This window comes from Ambystoma mexicanum, chromosome 1p, assembly GCF_040938575.1.
Source record: "Ambystoma mexicanum isolate Mex_15411 chromosome 1p, UKY_AmexF1_1, whole genome shotgun sequence".
NCBI classification, from domain to species: Eukaryota; Metazoa; Chordata; class Amphibia; order Caudata; family Ambystomatidae; genus Ambystoma; species Ambystoma mexicanum.
In genome coordinates, this window is record NC_090921.1 from 1,258,697,102 (window position 1) to 1,258,718,643 (window position 21,542).

The 21,542-nt window shown below is 44.5% G+C and overlaps 1 protein-coding gene across 4 annotated transcripts in view; it reads left to right on the forward strand.

The window, feature by feature from the left end:
• The window catches only part of GARIN5A (golgi associated RAB2 interactor 5A), a 1,377,498-nt gene that overhangs the window by 964,300 nt on the left and 391,656 nt on the right, over positions 1 to 21,542 (forward strand). For 2 of the 4 annotated variants that reach the window (XM_069605076.1, XM_069605071.1), the window contains exons 6-7: positions 11,205 to 11,368; positions 12,893 to 12,950. The exons of the other annotated variants lie outside the window; for them this stretch is intronic. In XM_069605076.1, the coding sequence (XP_069461177.1) occupies positions 11,205 to 11,368; positions 12,893 to 12,950 (222 nt within the window). The remainder of the gene's footprint in view (positions 1 to 11,204; positions 11,369 to 12,892; positions 12,951 to 21,542) is intronic. 4 annotated transcript variants of the gene reach the window in all.

Consider the following 21,542-nt stretch of genomic DNA (forward strand, 5'->3'; position numbering starts at 1 on the left):
CCTGTACTCTGTGCTGGTGGGCAGTGTAAGTCTAGATTCCATAGAATTCATGAAAAAATTCCATCTTAACTTTGATCAAGATGACCTATTATGTCTCATTAAAACAGCAAGCAACTCAAGGGCATCGGGCCCTAATGGGTTGTCAAATCATATGTTAAAATCGTATCCCGATCTATGGGCCTCTGTACTATTTAAGATGTTCTCAGTCATAAATGTTGCCCAAGCTCTACCAAAAAGTTGGACACATTCAATAACATTGCCAGTTTTTAACAAGGGCGATCGCCAGTCCCCTAGTAGCTACCGTCCCATCTCCTTGTTAGATGTCCCAGGCAAAATTTATGGGAGATTATTGCTAAAAGAATTAAACCTATGGATCACAGAGAACCATTTAAAAGATCCATTCCAGTCGGGTTTTGTTACAGGAATGAGGACCGTCCCAAACATACTATGTCTAATACATGATTAAAAATCAGTACGCTGCCAATGGTCAAACACTATACTTAGCTTTTATAGACTTTCAGGCAGCTTTTGACTCAATTGATCGGGTCATGTTATACAATAAACTAAAAAAAACACAACTGTCCACCATCTCTATTAGCACTAGTCATGCTACTTCACTCGGAAACACCCATGAAAGTGCGATTGACATACAAGGGTACCCTGTATGCCCAATAACGACTGAGAGGGGTGTGAAACAGGGGTGCACACTAGCATCATTCTTGTTTAACTTCTTCATATTTGACATGTGTGAGATCTTTGTCAACACCATCTGTGATGCGCCTAAACTAGGACATCAGAAAATAAGACATCTTCTATATGTGGATGATCTGGTGATTTTATCCCAGCCTCCGATTGGGTTACAAAACATGTTGCATACTCTTGACACATATGTCAAAGAAAATAATATGGTAATAAATATTAGCAAATCACAGGTGGTAGTGTGTATGAACAGTATAAAATGTAGGAAAAATACATACAGATGGAGGTTACAAAATATAGATCTAACAGTGGTATCTCAATACAGATATCTAGGGATCATGTTTTCAAACTCTAATAACCTAGAGTCTCATAAGCGGGAATTGCAATGTAAGCTACAGGCTTTAACTTCGCAAGCCAAGCTACTGGCACATAGATTTGGTAACTACTCACTGAAACATGTACTTACATTCTACCAAATGAAAGTAACACCAGTACTGATCTATGGTATGGAAGCTTTTTGCCCCAAGAAGCAAGATGAATGGGATAAGCTGGAGTCCAAATTTTGGAAACAAGTCTTGCACCCAACCAAATGCACTCCGCTACCCATGATACGCTATGAGTTGGGATAATTGTCCCTATACTCACAAGTTTTGTGGAAGATGTGCTCACTACTCCGTAAATGTTTATTGGGAGTACAAATGTTTAACATCTTGAGCACAGTAGCCCAACATCTGCTGGCAAACACCAGCATATTCTCCACAATTGTTGCAAAATTGTGTTTAATGCTATGGCAGAGGCTTCCATAGATCTGGATCTACTAATCGACAACCCCGGTCGAGCCAAAATTAACCTGTACCAATTTGATTGGATAGATAATTTAAGAGCTTGCAAACATTATAAGGACTTTGATATAGCTCTCTTTGGGAAAAAAAGATATAGGATAATGGAAGAATATCTTATGAAATGTCCATCACCTCATATTAGAAGCCAATACATGCGCTTTAGGTTTAACCTGTGGCCCACTCGAGACATATTATTTAGGAGGAAACTAATTCCTAAAAATCAAAGGAACTGTCGATACTGCTCAGATGAGCAAGAGTCAGAATCCTTACAACATCTTGTGCTAGCATGTACTGGTTTACTCTCAATTCTCAAAATTGTTTTCCAGCATGTATTTATCTTGAAAATTCAGTTAAACCATGACGAAATTTGGCAAATAATTTTCTCATGCCCAAGAATGCTGGTAAAAGTGGCAGTAGTCCACTTTCTTGAAGCATTAATGCCTGATATAAGGACTGAAAAGAAATGATACAATTGATAGCAATGACTGATGCCAAATGGGTTATAGAAGATTTGAAATTGTATTTTTGTAATTTTTGTAATTAACTGTTCTAAAAAAAATGGTGTGCCCCATGGATTATTTATGAAGTTTGCAACAAAAAGTAGCAGAAAGCAATTTGCAATTATGGGACTCTTATTTGAGAATGTGTGAGAAAAGAAAGAGTTGCTGAAGTGTTGCTACTTGAGGCTAACTGTGTTGATGTTTCTAGCCCAAAAGAGACACAGTAGGATTATCCATGAATCTGCGTATAGGGCCGGCCCCAAGGGAATACATTCCTCATATAAGTTTGAAAACTATTTTGAAACTGGCCTTGATCAGTTTCTATCTCACATTCCTCCTCTCCTTCTGAATCCCACACATCTTTTTCTGTTGCGAAAAAGAAAACAGATGACGGAAGATTCAGTGACAGCGACATTGATGAAAATAATCAATATTAATTTTGTCCTTTTATAAATATTTATCCATTCATACACTCATACATTCATTTTCATTCCATTAATCATCTGAAAAATAAAATGTTGCCATCAAAGTACCATTAAAAAGATAAAGTAATCAGAATAAAGAATTGTCAGATACATAAAATCCGGTAAAATATTTCTACAAATGCACAGTTACATTCACTATAACATATCAAAAGCAATTATCTCTGCCACAGAGCTAGTCCATTCGTGACAGACCATGTGTCAGTGTATAGTAAACAACAGCTAGACGCTTCTTGCTTCAATGCCTGATAAACTGCATACAATTCTGCAAATTGACTGCTCTTTCCTCTCCCCGATGTTGTCAATATTTTCTTCATTTTGGGAGAATACGCTACTGCATTCCACTGTCGCTCAGTCCCCACATATTTAGCTGAACCATCAGTGAACCAAGCATGTTCAGTTTGCTCACTCGTCAAATCCCCATAAGGGACCCCCCATTTTACTGGAGACTCACAGACTTGGGTCTCCTCTGAGGGTTCCAACTCATCCAACGGAACACCGGCCACTTGCTCATGTAATTTCGCAACTCCACCCTTTTCTGTTTTGGCACGATCTTCAATGGACCACTTCCATTTAATGATGCTAACCTCTTGAGCATGTCCTATTCGATGTGTTTCAGGAGAGCTCACTACCCATTGCATGATTGGAATTTCCGGCTGGATCAATACATCATGACCCACCGTCATTTGCTCTGTATGTGTAAGATCCCAATAGCATGCCAATAACTGCTTTTCAAAGGGACTATATCGGTCACCAGCTTTGGTTAGCTTACAACTCCAAAATCCCAAAGGAACACATTTCTTGTCCTGTTTCTGACACACACTCCAATTGGCATAATTTTCATGTACAGACACATTCAATTCCACCTCCCCTGCCCTCACAGGCCATAAATCAAGCACTCTCTGAATCGTATCTTTTGCTAGCTGAAATGCTTTCTCCTGCTCCTTGCCCTGCTCAAAGTTAGCTTTTTTCCACGTGACTTTGTAGAGAGGGTCTAAAATCTGCCCCAGGTGGGGTATATGCTGTCTCCAGAACCCAAACAACACTATGAATTGTTGGGCTTGTTTGTTATTCACAGGTGTAGTAAACTCAAGGATCTTTTGTTTAGCCTTTGGCACCATCTCATGATGCCCATTATGCCACCGAATTCCCCGAAAAATCACGGTCTCAGCTGGACCTTGGGTTTTTTGTTTCATTAATTTCCCATCCTTCTTTCTTCAAACCCTCAATAATGGTGTCTAGGTGCGTCCGCACACTCGGCTCATCCTTTCCCTGGATCAAAATGTCATCAATGTAGTGTGAAATCTGTACATCAGGTTTGCACGGGATCTTGTCCAAATGTTAAGCCACCAACCAGTGGCAAATGTTTGGACTATGCATGTATCTCATAGGCAAACGTTAAAACGTATACTGCCTCCCATTCCAGGAAAATGCAAACTGCTCTTGACATTCTTCTGCAATCGGTACGCCGAAGAATTCACTCACCAAAGCTATCACTGCGTAACAGGTTCCTTCGAACTTCTGCACATTTCCAATCAAAGTAACCGCATCTAGGATGGCAGGTAATAACGGAGGAGTGTACTTATTCAAATCACGATAATCCACAGTCCTCCTATAGCTTCCGTCTAGCTTCTAAACCGGCCAAACTGTATTGTTCCAAGCTGTAGTTACAGGATGTAGTACACCTGATTCAACATATTCCTTAATGGTGTCTAAAATCTCCTTCTGCCCCCCAGGAATATGATATTGTTTCATAGATACCCGTTTTGTGGCTAAGGGAACCTGCACAGGGAGCCTTTTCAATGTTCCCACAATGACGGGTGTACACGTCAACGCACGCCCCCCAAACTGATACATTTTACCTCCTATTCCTAAAGTCAATCCTTCCAGAATATTAAAACCAATAATATATTGAGGTATGGGAACAATTAACACTTGAAATGTATTCCTCTTTAAATTACCAGTTTTCATGTCAACTCTCGTTTGGACTAAGGGGGTCTCTTTCCCTTCTATTCCCGTAATGGTAAAATGTCTGCCATTAAATCTTGAAAGATTCCCATGAATTAATGAGGCCTCCGCTCCGGTATCAGTCAAAGCTTGAACCTCTTGCGTATTTCCTGGTTGCCAGAATAATTTCAGATTCACATGAGGTCGTCAGTCTACCTTAATCCAGGCAGATGCTACCGGAGTTTGACCACAATCCTATTCATATTTCGAATGCGTGTATTTGGACTGTGTCTCCAACATCGCACTCACAACTTTTCGTAAATCAGCATAAGTCGACTGGTATGGTGAAGGCATCCCATGAAGACATCATCCATCTCCTCCACAGGCGGTGCAGAAGGGGACTTATCCCCACTTTGCTTGCTCACATCTTGCCTTTTCACTTGTTTATACCGCTCTTTCCCTTCAAGCCCTCGCTTTTTATACAACTGATACATTTCACCAGTCTCAATTCCATCAATATCTTCGCGCGGCACTCCATCTTCTAGCAGCGCCAAAAACATATCTTTTCTGGATACACGTGAATCTCTACTATCGAATCTCTTTCCAGGGGTCTGTTTATCACTGCGCCCCTCTCTCTCTCACGGGATCTTACCTCAGCTTTGTTCCATTCCCCTAAATCTCCTGTCTGATAGCATCTACCACCTCATCTGTTAGTTTACCAGTCATCCCCACCAGCAGAGTCATAATGAAATTTGTATATGCCGTTGGAGCAGTCTGAAGGATCGTATTTCTTGCTGAGACAGACAATGCCATCAACCCCATGTGTTCTGGATCATCAATATAGATGGCTTCTTTCATAGCATGCTCCTTGAGCCTTTGGATGGCCTCTCTCAGTGTGTACCACTTCTTCTCTTCGCTAGGCCAGTCCGATGTAATCGGATACTTGCGATTACATCCCTGAGCAGCTAACTGTAACAAAGACAGAATCGGTTGAATCTCTCAAAAGACCTGCCACACCTCAGTCAAACAATCTAACCATTCATGTTAACAGAGGCTCACCAGCCTTCTGTTTTGATCGGTTAATTATTTCCCCAACCTCTTGCTGAGAACAATCCTCCAACGTTGTTAAATCCACTAAACCACCTCTGGAATTATTCGGATGTGACCCTGCTTGTCTAGACATAGTGGGTTTAGCAGTCACCTCCTTCCTGTCAGGTTCTGGTTTGGACGCTATTTCCCTGTTCAAACCACTCTCTGAACTAGTACTATTGAAATCATCCCTGTGCCATATGTCTGGCTCACAATCAACCCCTGCACAGGCAATAACCATTGCCACCTTGGGGGTATTCACTCTACCTTTTCTCTTTCGCTATTTGTGACGGGCAACTCTTACGGCAGCTCCCTCAGTTACTGCTTGATATTTGTCAGCCTTATCAAGATACAATTTCATCTGAAGCTGCTGCACTAACGCAATCTGTTTCTCAGCAGCCAGCTCCTTTTCCAATTTCAAAATATTTGCCTGCAATTCTACATTCTGCTGATGGACGTTTCTGAATGCATGCAATAAAATCCAACCTTGTCTGCGCAAAGCTGAGCACTCCTTCCCCTTTTCTACCAGTACCTGTTGCAAGCAAGCCGCCACCTCGGCCGGACTCACCTCTCCTATACCCGTATCCCAGCTCTCACTCAAACCTGCACCACACGTCCAAGTCTGTGTCAGTTTATCATAAGGGCTCTTTGTCCACCCTGGGATTGTTTCTTCAGGACAATCTCTGCCTGCAGAGCTTCCTTTTTTCATAAATAGGGAAATCATGGTGTCAATGAATGTTTTGCGTCCCTATCGTCAATACCTCACACACACTTGCACACGTCACAAACGTAAAGAAATTTCCTTTTTGGGTCCAAGCTTCAGATTCATTTGGTCTCTGGCATCAATTGCAGCACAAAGACCCTGTTCACAGCGCCATTATGTTTTGCTTTTTGGACACATATAATGACCTCAGAACTACTTACCCTATTACACAAACCAAAAGTTCTTTGACTCAGGAAGGCAATAATAAACACATAGACCAACTGTTGGAATATAATTGGTTCGTTACAAGCCCTTTATTCACACATATTGTAGGCATATGAATGATTATTGGAATAGATGCAATTGGTCATACATAAACACACAAATAAGGATGATTACAAAGGGTCTACATCACCGTTAGTGAAGTTGTAGGAGAAACCTTGATCTCAGCCACAACGGCACTACCCAGTCGCAAGACAGGTAGGCAGAGAGATCACACGTACTAACGGGGTCTGGAGTGGAGTGTCCTCCATCTCAGTGAGACTACATCACCCGGGGTGCCAATTCTCTGTCTACCATGGATACCTCTCTTCTTATGGGGGACAAATCCCAGCCCCTTATAGGTTGCAAACTGTCCCTGGCTGAAGGACAGACAGCAAGCATGGGAGGCAAAGAGCAGAAAAATCAAGACAGTAGTGGAAATACCCAGCTTGTCTCACAGCACCCCTTAACTATGCACCTGCACATCTCCGACTCCCTTCTTGGCTCGTCCTTGAGCGAATAATACAACAACTATCCTTCATAGTGGGCTCCTCTGTTTCATAATATAATATTGCAATCATTACAGAATTCATGGCTGCCTTCTAACTGAGCTCACAGAAATGTAAACTTTCATTGCGGTTTGGAAGTGAATGTCCAAAATGGCCACGCACCAGCACCATGTTTTAGCTAATTTTCGCACACGCATTACACCACTCTGGGGATTTTGCTTACTCACTGGTATCTGGTAATCCCTCATGGGTAACTAGATTCAGGTACATCCCCTTGGGGTGTTTCTCTTGCATTCTGGTCTCTGATTATGGGCTCATGGGCTCTGGTAACCCCTATTGGGTTATTGTGTTCTGGTCACCCCCTCTGGGTGTTTCTCTTGTTCTCTGGTATCTGTTCATCCCTTGCATATTACTGGTTTTGGATTCATCCCCTTGGGGTGTTTCTCTATCTCTCTCGTATCTTGTAGTCCCACAAGGGCCCTCCAATACTTTATCCGGTTTCTTGTAATTCATACTCCTTTTTGGAGTGTTTCGGAGCTCTGCCGCCCTCCTCCTGCTCCTCAGCATTTCCTGCATACATGTTTGTCTGTGGTGCTCTTCTGTGGGGGAGCCAGCAACTACTGTAGTGTGGGAGCCGCACTTCGCAGGTTGTTGGTTTTCAGGTTTGGCTTCTTTGTACGGGCACCGTCGCTCGGGCACTCCGGTATGCTGCGTTGGAGCCGGGTCAATCTATCGTCCCCATGGCAGGTTCACTCCACAGTGTCTCCTCCGCTCCAGGTCAAGGGTCTCTGGCCTTTTACATTTCTCTCTACAGTGAGAGACACAACGCCACTGGTTCTGAGTTTCGGTCAGCAGGGAAGGGTCATGAACCAAAACAAGCAGCTTTAAAGACCCCTGTACATTTGTATTGTGATTAGCCCCCATATAGCCAATAAAGAATTGTAACTGTGGGGGGGGAGATGTTATAAAATTGTCAACTGGGGATTCTTTGTCCCCTAAGGGGAGGTCGCCCCAGCGAGATCCTGCTTACTCTGTCCTCTAGGGAGTGTTTTGCATTGCAGACTCACATTCCTAGTCCCAAACGGGGTTGCTCCCCTTTGTCACTTTGGAGAGCAGGGTCGAACTCCCTGGATTTGTTAAAGAGTTTTATTCTTCATGTTAATATGCATGGTATTTGATTTCCTAATATTAACTTGTAAGCCTTTGTCCTTCGTTACTTCATTCCTTCATGAATTGCGTGTATGCTTCAATTATTTTCTGGAGAGTATTTGAAATCCTGGCTGTGAGTACAGCATCAATGCCATACACCAAAACCGGAATGTGCTGAAATCCTAAGCAGGGAACATCCGTGTTACATTTTAGAAATGTATATAATGAATTAACATATAAGGTAAAAAGGGGGCACCAGAATGTAGCGTTGTTGCACAAATCTTCCAATATCAAATGCGCTTATCAACTCACTGTTTTTTTCATACATCACTTTTGTAGTGGTATCTCTGTGGTGCTGCATCACCATGGACAGCAAAGCGAGAGGGTGTGCCAACTTGTGCAGGCTTATCCATTCCAACCTTCTACCCATGCAGTTGAAGACCAATGGCAAATTTATGAAATCAAGATGGATATGTCCACTGGCCCAGGAACATACCTGGAAGTTGCCAGATGAAGGTTCAAGTTCTGCAACTGAAGTTCTAAATCCCAATTGAACACTTGATAAACTTACTGATAAACTTACTGAGCTTGCAAGCCAATCCAATAATCTATAATGCAGGCTTGTACCTGACAGCTTCAAAGTACTGTCTAGGAAGTGTATTGGTCTATAGGAAGAAAGAATTCCACTACCCTCTTTGCATATGCAGACTACCACCTTGCCTCTCCAGCTCCTAGTATTGATGCCAGACTGGATAATGCTGTTATAAAACCTGGTCAACAGTGGAACTCACAAGTCATGCATAGCTTTGAAAAGGGATGATGCAACCTCGTCAAGGCCAGGACTTTTGAAGGTTGCCAGTTTTGTTAGCACATTCAAGACCTCTTTTACTGTAACTGGTAACAATTTATGTTGCTCTGTACCAGAAATAAAACACACTTCCCCTCCTAAACCTGTGCTGTATATGCACAGTGTAATTCTTTGAGTGCAGTGAGGCGAGAAACTTGAGCAGGTAACAAATCAACAAAGAATCTATGGAGTAAATAGGAAGCAGAGATATTCAAATATACCATGGAATTATTGTGATATGTAGCCTTGTAAAATCTGCTGATGTTTCAGCCCAGTTTCCTGCAGAAATATGTTTTTACATTTATTTATATACTTGTAGAGCTCAAGTTTTGCCTTTTTCTCATGAAGCCACCTTTCCTCTTAACAGAATTTAGGGGCTGATTCATGGAATTATTTGCGCCGAAAAACGGGGATTTGTGCGCCATTCTGCCCACAAATCCCTGTTTAACAAATGGGGATTTGCGGGCAGAATGGCGCACAAATCCCTGTTTTTCGGCACAAATAATTCCATGAATCAGCCCTTTAGAGTGTTATCAATCTTGTCTTGCACTCCCCCAGATGTAGATACAGATTAACAATTTACTTGCATAGGAGGTATGAAGGCAAAAACTTTAATGGTACTACCCAAATCCTCAATAAAGGGTGACACAGTTGTAGGCTCTTTATTTGGGTTGTCATCTGCTTTTTTGAGGCCTCTGCTATTTTTGTCAATGAATGTTCATCGGTTGAAATATATTGTTCAAGCATGTCCGCTGCCCCAATCAAATAATGTTCAAGGATGTCCAGCACACTTTGAACATTTTCCATCTTTATTTAGCACATCATCAACAACCTTTCCTTTGGCCAGTCATATGTTATTCTAGATCTAATTTATTGCCAGAATCACAAAATAAATCACCTCTCTGACTCCCGGATGAAACTACTAGAATAATTTACAGGGGACATTCATATTTTTACATTAATTTACAATGGCATTACTTTTTTGTTAGAATTAATATTTAAAACAAATCGAAAATAGCCTTACACATAGAAAATACACACAAATGTGCTGTTTACAATATAGCTTTGTTTGTGCTTTCACCTGTTGCACTGTTTCATTTATAGTCAGCAATTGTTGGGATAGGTTATTGATATTTTAGCCTGATGAAGTTTGATGTAATTAAAGAAATTGCAGGTCTAACAATGACAGTAAAATCAATTACTCATATGCACAATATTAATTTCATATGTTGAGAGGAGAATGCTCAGGATTTGCGATTTCCCACAGAAATGTTGCTATACATGAATCTGAGGTGCAGTAGTTCAAGAATGTGAAGCATAGCCAGCTGTTCAAGTTATGAATCTTTAAATGGTGTGGATTGGGAATGTTAAAAAAAACTGTTCAAGATGAGCAAGACTGAAAATCAAACCTTTCAGAAGATTAAGGAAGTCATTTGTTAAGCAGGAGTGTGATAGACACAAGATCATTCCAAGAGGTTTTATTTTGAATTGGTCACTTCATATACATCAATTGGCACAACAATCTGCCATAGGCAGAATGATGGAAGTATGAGTCCAGTAACATACTTCTCTTGGACACAATCTAGCTGGAAGTAATTTTACTAATTGCGGTGCTTTTTGAACTCATAAAACCCTATGTTTGAAATTGTTAATAACCATTAACCCCCATGACATTTTAAGGCCAGTAAGGGTGCAACTCAGAGTTTATTGTGTGTATACATTGCATCTTGAAGTTAGAATTATTAAGCAGTTTCATTTTCATGTCCAATTTGACAGAGTATACCTCAAGTGGAGTTCTTACCTGTTATCCCACTGGACATAGTAGATTAAAATAGCGGATTGTGATCATTAGTGTCACAATTTGGTGCCACCCCTTCAGGTCAGTGAAGAAGTTAGTAGCTGGTAAAAGGAAAGATTTTGTGCAAAGATGAATGACATTATTAAAAAATTAAGATTTTTAAAGGCATCTTGGTAGCTGGATAGAAGAACATTCTGGGAAACGATCAACATTGATTTCCCACACATTTCGGTAGAAAAATGAAGACATCAAAGCTTATGTGAAGTTTTGTGTTGTAAGTGTACAAGCAACATCTTTTGCAAAAATATGGTGGTTTATTGATGTCCTTACCAACACCAAAGGAACATTGTCTTACAGTGTTGTTAACATTTATTACAGATCTTCCAGCGTTACAGCAAAGTGCAACCATTTTGATGGTAGTGGATTGCTTTTTTCAAACATGGCTAATATCATTGCATTACAAGGCTTACTACTGCCAAAAAAAGTAGGCGCAAGCTTTTCTCGAAGATATCTGTCGTCTCCATGGAATTCTTCCAGTGTTGGTGAGTGATAAAGAAGTGCAGATGACATCTACATTTTGGAGAAAATAAATACATTTATTAGAGACTAACTTGCATTTATCTGCTGCTTTTCAATTGCACTTGGAGGGACAGGCACATACAACCAACCCATCTTTATAGTCATATTTAATTTATTTCAGTGGTCGGTATTTGGATCATTGGACAAAATGATTGGCTGTAACTCAATTATCATACAATAATGTAATACATTCTTCAGTTAGAGATTCCATTGCACGTTGTCAGGTGTCAAGATAACTGGAAATAATTTGGGCTGCCTTCTCATAGCATTCTGAAATACATTCTACATTTGGAGTTTCGAGGGTTTCAGCAGTTGTCAGCATGCACACTCTGGCTCCTGACGATGACCATGTCCGCTTCTGTGCCCGAGGCATAAACCATACAGTTGCATTAGTATAGCAACGTGTTCAATATGATGAGGCAGATCGCCCTCGTAAGCATACAAGACGTTTCAGAAAATAATGGTAGCAAGTAAAAAACAGTTTCAAATTACCAAGATTAGTATAGAGTGTTGCTGAGTACACATAATGTGCATCTTCTCGGGTCTCATAAAAATGTCAAACCTGATTTGTTGCTATCTTTAGCATTTTAAAGGTTATAAAACCCAATGCCATGAAACAGAATAAACCCAACAGTACATCATAGGGTTTAATTTAAGACTGCAAAATGTATTGTTAGTTACGTCACCCTACCGCTGTCTGGTTCAAGTAACCTGAGTTTGATGTAGAACATTCTTTAGAATACTGGAAAATATCTGGTTCTTAGTACCTATTTTGGAAGCCTTCGTAGTGTGTCCATAGCAAGAAATAAGTGGAATGTGGGGGACCAGAAATTATAACTAAGCCTCCTAGGCTGAGATATTCTATTACGTATTATTGGAAGTTGTGGCTTAACAGAACTTCAAATATGATTGCCAGTGTCTAGGGAAAGTACCCAATATCCAGTGGAAGTGTGCATCGAATGTGCATGCAATCTCATGTTGGATGTAGGTTTTTGGTTAAATGTTGATAGCTGCTGTTCTCTTTAGAAAGTCGACAGATGTATTACTTTGAAGCAGTGAGAGATGACACGGTGTGCACATCTGTGGGTACAAGTTGAGAGCCACTAGTGCACATTTGACACTTCTGCTTAATTAGATTAGTCTTTCGGTGTAGTGGTTACAGAGCAGAAGCAAGCATGCTGAAAAAAGTGAATCCAAAACCTACTGAGAGTTTGCAAAGGAGTATAATTCCTAGGAACAGCATACTCAGTACTGCCTACAGTGCATTCCACATGCTCAGAAGTAAAACACAGCATCAAATAAAACCTCCTGTATTGAACTCTCTAAAAAAAGAAAGTTCACTTTTCATGTTGCAGTACAGGGTTGAGTAACACTACTCCTGAGTGGATCCTGAACGTGCGATTGACGCCCTTATATACTCTGTATTGCTAGTGCTATGGTGTTCTGGTTTTTGTACATGTCTTAATGGTCTCTTTATTTATTGACAGCTACTTCAGGGACTGGTGGCTGGCAGTCAACTATATCTCATTCGAGAAGGCATTGGAGGTATAACCCATTGAGTGTCCATCGGATATATTAATGCAACCTCAAAAAGTCGTGTTGGTGTGTGTGTGTTTGATTATGTATATCAGTGGAAAAAACACGTTTTTAAAAATAGTTAAGATGACTACCTATAAAAAGGCGAGAATGTCAACGTTGAGGTACAAATAGTTAGTCCAAGTAAAGTATTTCATTAATACACTGTCCATCCCGCTACAAATTAAACCTTAGCTCATAGAACACCCTGACTTCACAAGACTCACTCGACTAGATCATGTGTGTGAGCTACCTTATATTTGAAGCGAGTGTTGTTATGTAGTAGTGTATTGTAAGTTAAGCTGTAATGTGTAGCGTGATATATTTGCTTGTTTAAGGGAAGTATTTGGACTGACCATTTGTAATTAATAGTGGCATTCACAATGTTTGTCGACTTCAACATTTTATAAGTAGTATCCTTGTATTGACGGGGCCCTGCTGAGGGACAGCCCGTGAGGCAAACGCAGCGCACCACGCAGCAAGAAGACACCGGAGTTGGAGCGCTCGTGTAACACCTCTTTATTCCTCCTTGACTTCACACGTACTGCCCAGCGCTTCCTTCTCCCTGTTACTTCCCTCCCACCCCCGTGCCACGGAACCCAACTGTCAACATGACATCCTCCCCCAAATTAAACAGTTAGCCAACAGGGGTACAACGTAAACTTGAGCTGAAGTGGATCAGCCAATTTTTTCAATAAGGCGTTGAGGCTTGTTCCTCACTCGTGGAGGTCTGGAGTGTGCGGTTCCTGTGAACCCCTTTCCTCTGATCCGGTTCTGTCTTTCCTACCGGAAGCGTCCGAGTCCTCTTGGTCTCCATGGTACAGGTCGTCCAAGAAGAGTCATTCGGTGCCTCCACTCTTCCACTCAACCTCCGAGGGCTGGTTAGGGGAAATCTCTTGAAATGTGAGGAGTTGCGGGTGATGGGTCCATGGTCACCTTGGGCCGTGATCATCAAGCCCTTTTTTCCCATGATGATTAATGGTTCATCGTTGAACACAGAGGTGTGTTTGTGTGTCTGTGGTTGTTTCACGGTTACCACTTCTACCTCCAGCTTGGACTCTCTGGCTTTCCTTCGCCCGTCTGCATACTCCTTCATCCTGAGTTTGGCGGACCGGTCTTGCTCTCTCAGCTCGGCATCAACCGGTCGTTCACTATCTTGGGGTCTATGCTGAGGTAGCCTGTTACGCACGTTCCACCCGAACATCACTTCCACAGGGCTTTTCCCAGTGAAACTGTGCGGTGTGCTCCTGTAGTCGCGTAATAGTTGGTGAAGTACTTGGTCATACGGCTGACCTGTGAGCCTGGCCCCTTGCAGTGCCCGTTTGAGGTTGGCCATGAATCGTTAGTTGAACGGACTGGCACCAGCCTATTTGATAAATAAACAGTAGCGCTATCAACCAACTCGAGCTCTTAGGTCCGAAGACCAAGCCCTTCTTGTTATCCCTAGGGCAAACTGTAGCTCGAGAGGAGATCGTCGCTTTTCAGTTGTGGGACCTAAATTATGGCATAGTCTCCCGTTGAGCTTAAGACAAGCAAATTCCTTGTGGAATTTTAGAGCGGGTTTAAAGACCCACTTATTCAAGTAAGACTCGTGACTGTGGCTTTCATTTGAATCTCTGCGACATCGGCATCAACTAGGTTCATGTTCGCTTCCTATTTTATGCGTCATCTGCACCAGGATACGATTTAGTTCACTGTGTGCGCGTTGCAAATGTTTAAAAAAATAAATAAATACCATTCGCCTGTCACAGTGGTGTTACTTTCTGGTGATGGAATCCCATATATTCACTGAACCATGCAAAGTCTTGGCCAGTGAAAGGAGGCCCATTGTCTGTTTTCACCTTTCTCGGAACGCCATATGCAGTGAAGATGCTTTTACATTACCGGGATCACGTGATGGGCCGCTGTCGGGGATACCAGTTGAGCTTCCAGGTATCTGGAGTATTCGTCCATAATGGCTAACACATATTTCCCCCCTTCGATCGGTCTGAAGAAATCGGCCGCTACTGCGTCCCACACACCTTCTGGTAACTCTGATATGCATAGTGGTTCAGGGTGCCTATTTCGTGTTATGAGGCAGCAGGTGAGGCACTCTCTTAGGATTTCTTCCACCAGAGAATCCAATTGGGGAAACCACACCTTTTGGCACAGCATGCATCTTGGAGAGACAACTACCCGGTGCCCTTCATGGGCCGGTTCCACCACTCTTCTTTTTAAAGATGTCGGAATCACCATTTTGTGACCTTTCAACAACAGGTTATCCTCTGAGAGAGCCAATTCTTCTTTCACTTGCAGGAGTCTATCCACCTCCTTCCGTATGTCCTCCGACTCAAGGCAACCTCTCTCTTTGGCTCTCCTCCACTGTCCCGATCTGAGCCCTTCGCATATTATCTGGCATGCCATGTCTGATTCCATTTCCTGCGTGAGGCGGGCTGGCTCGATGCCCTTTAGTATGACCTCCTGGATGAGATATCGAAGATAGCTGTCTGCTACCGATGGCTCAGGAGCATTGCCACTTCTTGGATGTCGGGACAGAAAGTCAGCAGGGTTCTCTTCCTTGCCAGGCCGATGTATTATCTCGAATGAATAGTCCACTAGTCTGAGCGCCCACCTGGCGATGCGGGCTGGCATCTTGGCCTGGGGGTTGCCATAAAGGAACAGTAGAGCCTGATGGTCGGTCACTACTTTGAAAGGTTTGCCATAAAGAAAAAGATGTAAGTGCTTGCACGCCCAAACTACGGCGGGGATTTCCTACTCCGCCTTCGAGTAGGTGTGCTCTGTAGTTGAGAGGCTTCGACTGGCGTAGACGACGATGTGGGTGCGACCGTGGTCATCTGGGTCGATTTGCACGAGGATTGCACCCAGCCCAACTGGGCATGCATCCACTGTTAGTTCTGTTTTGCAATTGGCGTCGTAGTATGACGTGTTCTCCGCGCGAGCTACTCTATCTCGAATTGTTGTGAAGGCCTGTTGGCACTCTTCTGTCCAGTTGACCACAACTTTTTGTTTTGTCAGCGCCCAAAGTGGTTCACTGACTGTGGCGAACTATTTGATGTACAGCGTGCAGTAACTGGCGAGGCCCAGGAATTACCTTAGTTCAGAGACATTGGCTGGCGGTGGGGTCTCATTCAGTGCAGTGACTTTGTCCGGATCTGAAGTTATGCCCTTTTCAGAAAATACATGTCTGAAGAATTTCAATGTGCCTTTCCCAAATTCACACTTTTCCTGGTTGAGGGTAAGATTGGCCGGCTCCAGCGCCATGCACACCCTGGACAGGGTTTCGTCATGCTTCCCTACATTAGTTCTGAATACCAGAATGTCATTGTTGTAGTTTATACAGTTGGGTATGTGCTTGATGACATTATGAATCTCTGCCTGCAAGATTACGGCAGTGGAAGACACGCCAAAGCTTAACCTCTTATACCTGTAGAATCCCAGGTGCGTGACATAGGCATCGATTGTTTCGCCCTTTGCTTTTTTCGTGCTATGGAATAGGTGGTGTTCATAGTCTGAATTCATGTGCGGGGTAAAATAAGCTGACAATGCGCCTCTCAGGTCCAAATTTAAATCAATTGACGTTGCTTGCATCTCGTCGATGACGTCTCGTGTTGAGGGTCCCACCGCCAATTTGAGTAAACATTTTTGCCATTCCTCATTAACAGGACCTGTAGCACCCATGTATAAGTCAAAAGCTCTAACCGATTTGGCCCATCTCGGCCCCATATTACTCATGTCAGACACATAAAAAGCTCCAGGCAACTGCACTGCGAGCAAGTCTGGTAGTCTATATGGAGTTGGGGCATGTGGGGCTTCCTGACCCCGTGCTTGTATGTCCTGGTTTGCCGCCTGGGAGGGGCTTCCTGACCAGACATGGTCTTGTGGGGTGGGCTGGCCCTTTAAATGACTGTGATGTGGCCACCTCCTTTACACACGTCTCTGTGTGTCCCAGTGGCTGCCTGAGTGCTGTAGGGGGGAGGCAAGGTGTGGCAGGGGATGGCCGCCATGAGGCACGAGCACCATCCCGCACCGCCTTCCCTTGCTCTTCCACTCACCATCCTGCGTTGTAAACACCGCTACGGCCCGGTCTTTCCCGACCTCTGTTAAGCCTAGAAAGGCCAAGTTTTGACTGTTCTGTTGGGCAGGGCACCACCGGCACCACTGCGGCCTGGACAGAAGTTTTCCTGTCCCCCCGTGCTGTGACACGGCTCACCGCTGCTTCCCGGGTCTGTTATGCGCACCCTGCACAACCTTGTCGCCAGTGTAGTGACGGAACCCCCGTGAGGCACAGCCCGTGAGGCAGACGCAGCGTACCACGCAGCAAGAAGACGCCGCAGCACTCATGTAACACCTCTTTATTCCTCCTTGACTTCACACGTGCTGCCCAGCACTTCCCTCTCCCCGTCACTCTCCTCCCCGCCCGCTCCGCCCCCATGGCCTGCAACCCAACTGTCAACCATGACAATCCTTAAATCTTTTTTTTCCACTGATTTCATTTTCTACTTTAGTGTTTCCCGTATTCCAAGCAGTCAGGCTTGTATGCAATGGCTATTGTTCAGAATTGTATTCTACGCTTGTCATTCTCAGTGTATCTTTTTAGTGTATTATTCCCAATGTGTTATTCTGAGCATGCTATTATTTCTTTTTAATTTAATGTTTTACAGCCAAACAACGTGACCATTCACATGACAAAAAGACATTTAAGAATGCTGCAATGTAAACAGTCAAGTATATCAATCACAAATTATGATAAGAACAAGCAACAATTGCAAAGTTTAAAATAGACTTTCAAGTTTAGTGAATAAAACGTACCACACTACAAATAGATAACATTAGATCTTATTGCAACATATTTTAAGTAATTATGATGTAGAATCCATCTTCAGTCCTATTTAAAACTTTATCAAAGAAATGTTCCCTAAAAAGGTAAAGACCTTCAGAGTTAAAATAGGTTCATGATCCACATTTAATGTAAAGCAAAATTCCTCTGTGTTTAGCCACTCTGATCTACCCATAAACCGCCCCAGGAAAGATGCTATATTTTCCTGATGAGTTAAGCAATTATTCATAAGGTATTTTTTTTTTAAATATAGTTTTTATTAGCATTTTTTAAGGTTATTACAACAAACATGTCATTTCAATCCGGTACCATTCCCAGAAAAAACGTTCAAACAATAACCCTCCCCCTGTCCGCCACCCTCCCCTAGCCAGTGAACAGGTGCCGATTTCAAGCTTATCTTGCAGGGACGCGTTGTGTATTTTTCGAGTTTGGACTGTCAAATAGATTAGTGCACACATAGTCTAGGGCTCAGCCTAGCAGCACCCCATGGGGGGGTGCGTGCCTTGGACAACAGATACCTATTAGGTCCCCCATTTCCTCTGGACTCAAAACCCAAGCAGGCCAACAGTTCATGGGCTCACCCCTCAGGTCGACCGCTCATACTTTTCAAAGAAGGGAAGCCAGAGTTCCTCAATGTTGGATCTGGATTCATCCAGGACGTGGGTGAGAAATTCCAAGTCATATATCGTCCGCACCTTCGCAACCCATTCCCTCTCATCAGTCATGTGCGGATTCCTCCACTTCTGGGCCAAGCAGCACCTGGCCGCTACGAGCATGACCTGCAACATGATGCCCTGGGTGTCCTCCTGGTCATCACCCACCTCAATACCGAATAGAAGCAACCAGGGACAGAGGGGCCTAAAGACCCCATCCACCCCCCTTGACCCAGGATAGGACCTCTCCCCAATATGACTGCACCCTCGGGCAAGACCACCACATGTGCATGTAATCTCCTTTTTTCTTTTTGCATTTCCAGCAGTGTGGGTCGTAGCCCGGGCTCATTCTGGCTATCAACTGTGGAGGGTAGTGCCATCTGTGTAAAACCTTGAGAGCTTGGTGCCTGTACTGGGGGGAGGTCGTTGAACAGTGGGCCCGGATGCACATTTTAGTCCACCTTTTATCATCTATTGCCGTGCCCAAATCTTTTTCCCATTGTGTCTGTGCTGGCGGTGGATCCCTGGGTATCGAGAGCAAGAGAAGTTTGTACAAACGAGATATGACCCTCCTGGAGCCCCGTGTGGAGATGATCGTTTTCTCGAAGTCCGTGAGTTCCCTCCTGAGTGTGTCCCCCCATGAGGGTTCGGAGAGGACTCTCTTCAGTTGAAGGTAGCGAAAAGGTTAAAGCTTACCCAGCCCCAGGGCTTCCTCCAGGTCCAGAAGGGCCATGAAGGAGCCACCCACCCACAAGTGCCGTGCCCTAACAAGGCCCGCCTCATACCACCTCTGATACGCGGCCGGCTCCGCCACCTTGGTTATGAATGGTGGCGCCCAAATGCAACTTAGTGGGGAAGGCCAGGTTGTGAGCCATCTATAGTAACCCCCCTCCTTCCAGACAGACCACAGGACACCCAATACCGGGTGGTCCAGAACACGCCTGGGGATGTGCGCTCTGGGGACCCACAACCACTCATTGAGCGTAACCGGGGCAAGTAACCTATTGTCCAGTGCTACCCACTGCTTTTCTGACCCAGGGTTGAAATGGTCAACCAAAATCCTCAGCTGGGAGGCCCTATAATATGTATGGAAATCCGGGAATCCCACCCCACCGTCTTCCTTGGGTCTCGGTAGGACATCGTAGGAGATCCTATGCCCCCCCCCCCCCAGAGGAACCTGAGTAGGGTGCGTTTCATTGACTGTAGGAACGCGGCGGGGACCTGAGTGGCGAGCATCTGGAAGAGGAATAGGAATTTGGGAAGTACCACCATTTTGATCAGGTTGAGTTGTGCCATCCACGAGAACCCCGAGACCGCCCACCTCTCTACATCTCTTTTGACCTCAGTCCACAAAGGGGTGAAATTGCTCAGGAAGAGGTCCTTTGGGTCAGGTGTGATTTCGATTCCAAGGTGCCAGAACACCTCACTCTGCAATTGGAAGGGAAGACCCTCCACATACTCTCTCTCGGTATCTGGTAATCGACCCCCCATAAAAGCCACAGATTTGCCCAGGTTGACCTTGTACCCCGAGAGGCTCCCATAATGCTCCAGTGCCCGCAACACATGAGGGACCGTCAGTGTCGGTTTAGTAACATAGAGGAGAGCGTTGTCAGCGAACAGGCTGATCTTACAGTGGGAGCCGCCCATCTGTACTCCAGTGATAGCCTCATTGTAACGCACCGAGATTACCCAGGGTTCCATGACAAGGGCGTATATCAGGGGGGATAGAGGACAGCCCTGTCTCGTTCCTCGCTCTAGGGGGAAGGCTTCTGATTCCATCCCATTGGCGGCCACCCTGGCCGTGGGGGTGGAATATAGTGCCGCCATCCATCCCAACCATCTCTGGCCCATCCCCATTGCTGAGAGGACCTCCCCCATGAAGGCCCGACTCACCCGGTCGAAGACCTTTTCTGTGTCTAGGGACAGAAGGAGGACCCCCTCGTTCCGGGTTTCCCTTGAGTGCAGCATGTGGAGGGTTTTGCACATGTTTTCCGAGGCTTGTCTGTTTAATATGAAGCCCGACTGGTCTGGGTGAACCAGGCGGGGCAGGCATTTCTCCAGGCGAGTGGCCAGGATCCTGGAAAATATTTTAGCATCAAGGTTTAAGAGGGAGATGGGTCTGTAGGGCGCGTTCTGTGGGGTCTTTTCCTGGCTTGGGGATTACCGAGATGAGGGCCTGTAGGAATGTGGGGGGGATGGTCTCTTTGTTGCGGATGTGGTTGAACAATTTGGCTAAGGGTTCCGTCAACATGGGCTGGAATTGTTTATAGAAATCAGCCGTATACCCATCACCCCCGGGGGCCTTCCCTGCTTTAAGTCTCTTGATAGCTGCCTCCACCTCCTCCACCGTTATGCAGCTCGGCCTCCGTTAAGCGGGGTAGCCGGTGTTTTTCCAGATAGGCCCGGATCTCCTCCGGCGATTCCCCATCTTGTTTTGTGTACAGGTCCCTATAAAAGGTTTCAAAGGAGCCCACTATCTCTGCCTTTCTATTGAGAGCCATGCCCTCCCCATCTTTTATAGGTCCAACCCTCCTCTCCAGTCTACAACCCCTAGCTCTACGTGCCAGTAGGGTCCCCACCCTATCCCCCTTTTCGTAGGACCTTTGTCACGTATATCTCAATTTCTTAACCACCTCCCCAATGAGGACCGTGTGCAGAGCCTAGCGTTTCTCGTTCATTTCCGATAGGAGGGACTCCTTGTCAACCCCCTCTTGGGTAAGCCTACCCCACAGGCTCTTGAGTTCAGCCCGTATCGTGGCCTCAATGAGCCCTCTTTCCCGCTTACGCCTAGAACCCTCGGCTATAAGGAGACCACGAAAGGTGGCCTTCGCCGCCTCCCACACTGTCACCATATCCGTCTCCCCATTGTCGTTTATCTTAAAATATGCCTCCATTTCGCCTTTCAGGAATTCCCTGAAGACCGGTTCCCTCAGGAGCGTATCATTACACCTCCACCAGGCCGACCTGGGAGATAGGGGGAGCGACCAGTCCGCCACAAGAAGCTCATGGTCGGACCATGTTATTGCCTCAACCCTCGGGGCTGTAGCCACCCCACTCCCCTCTTTAGAAGTC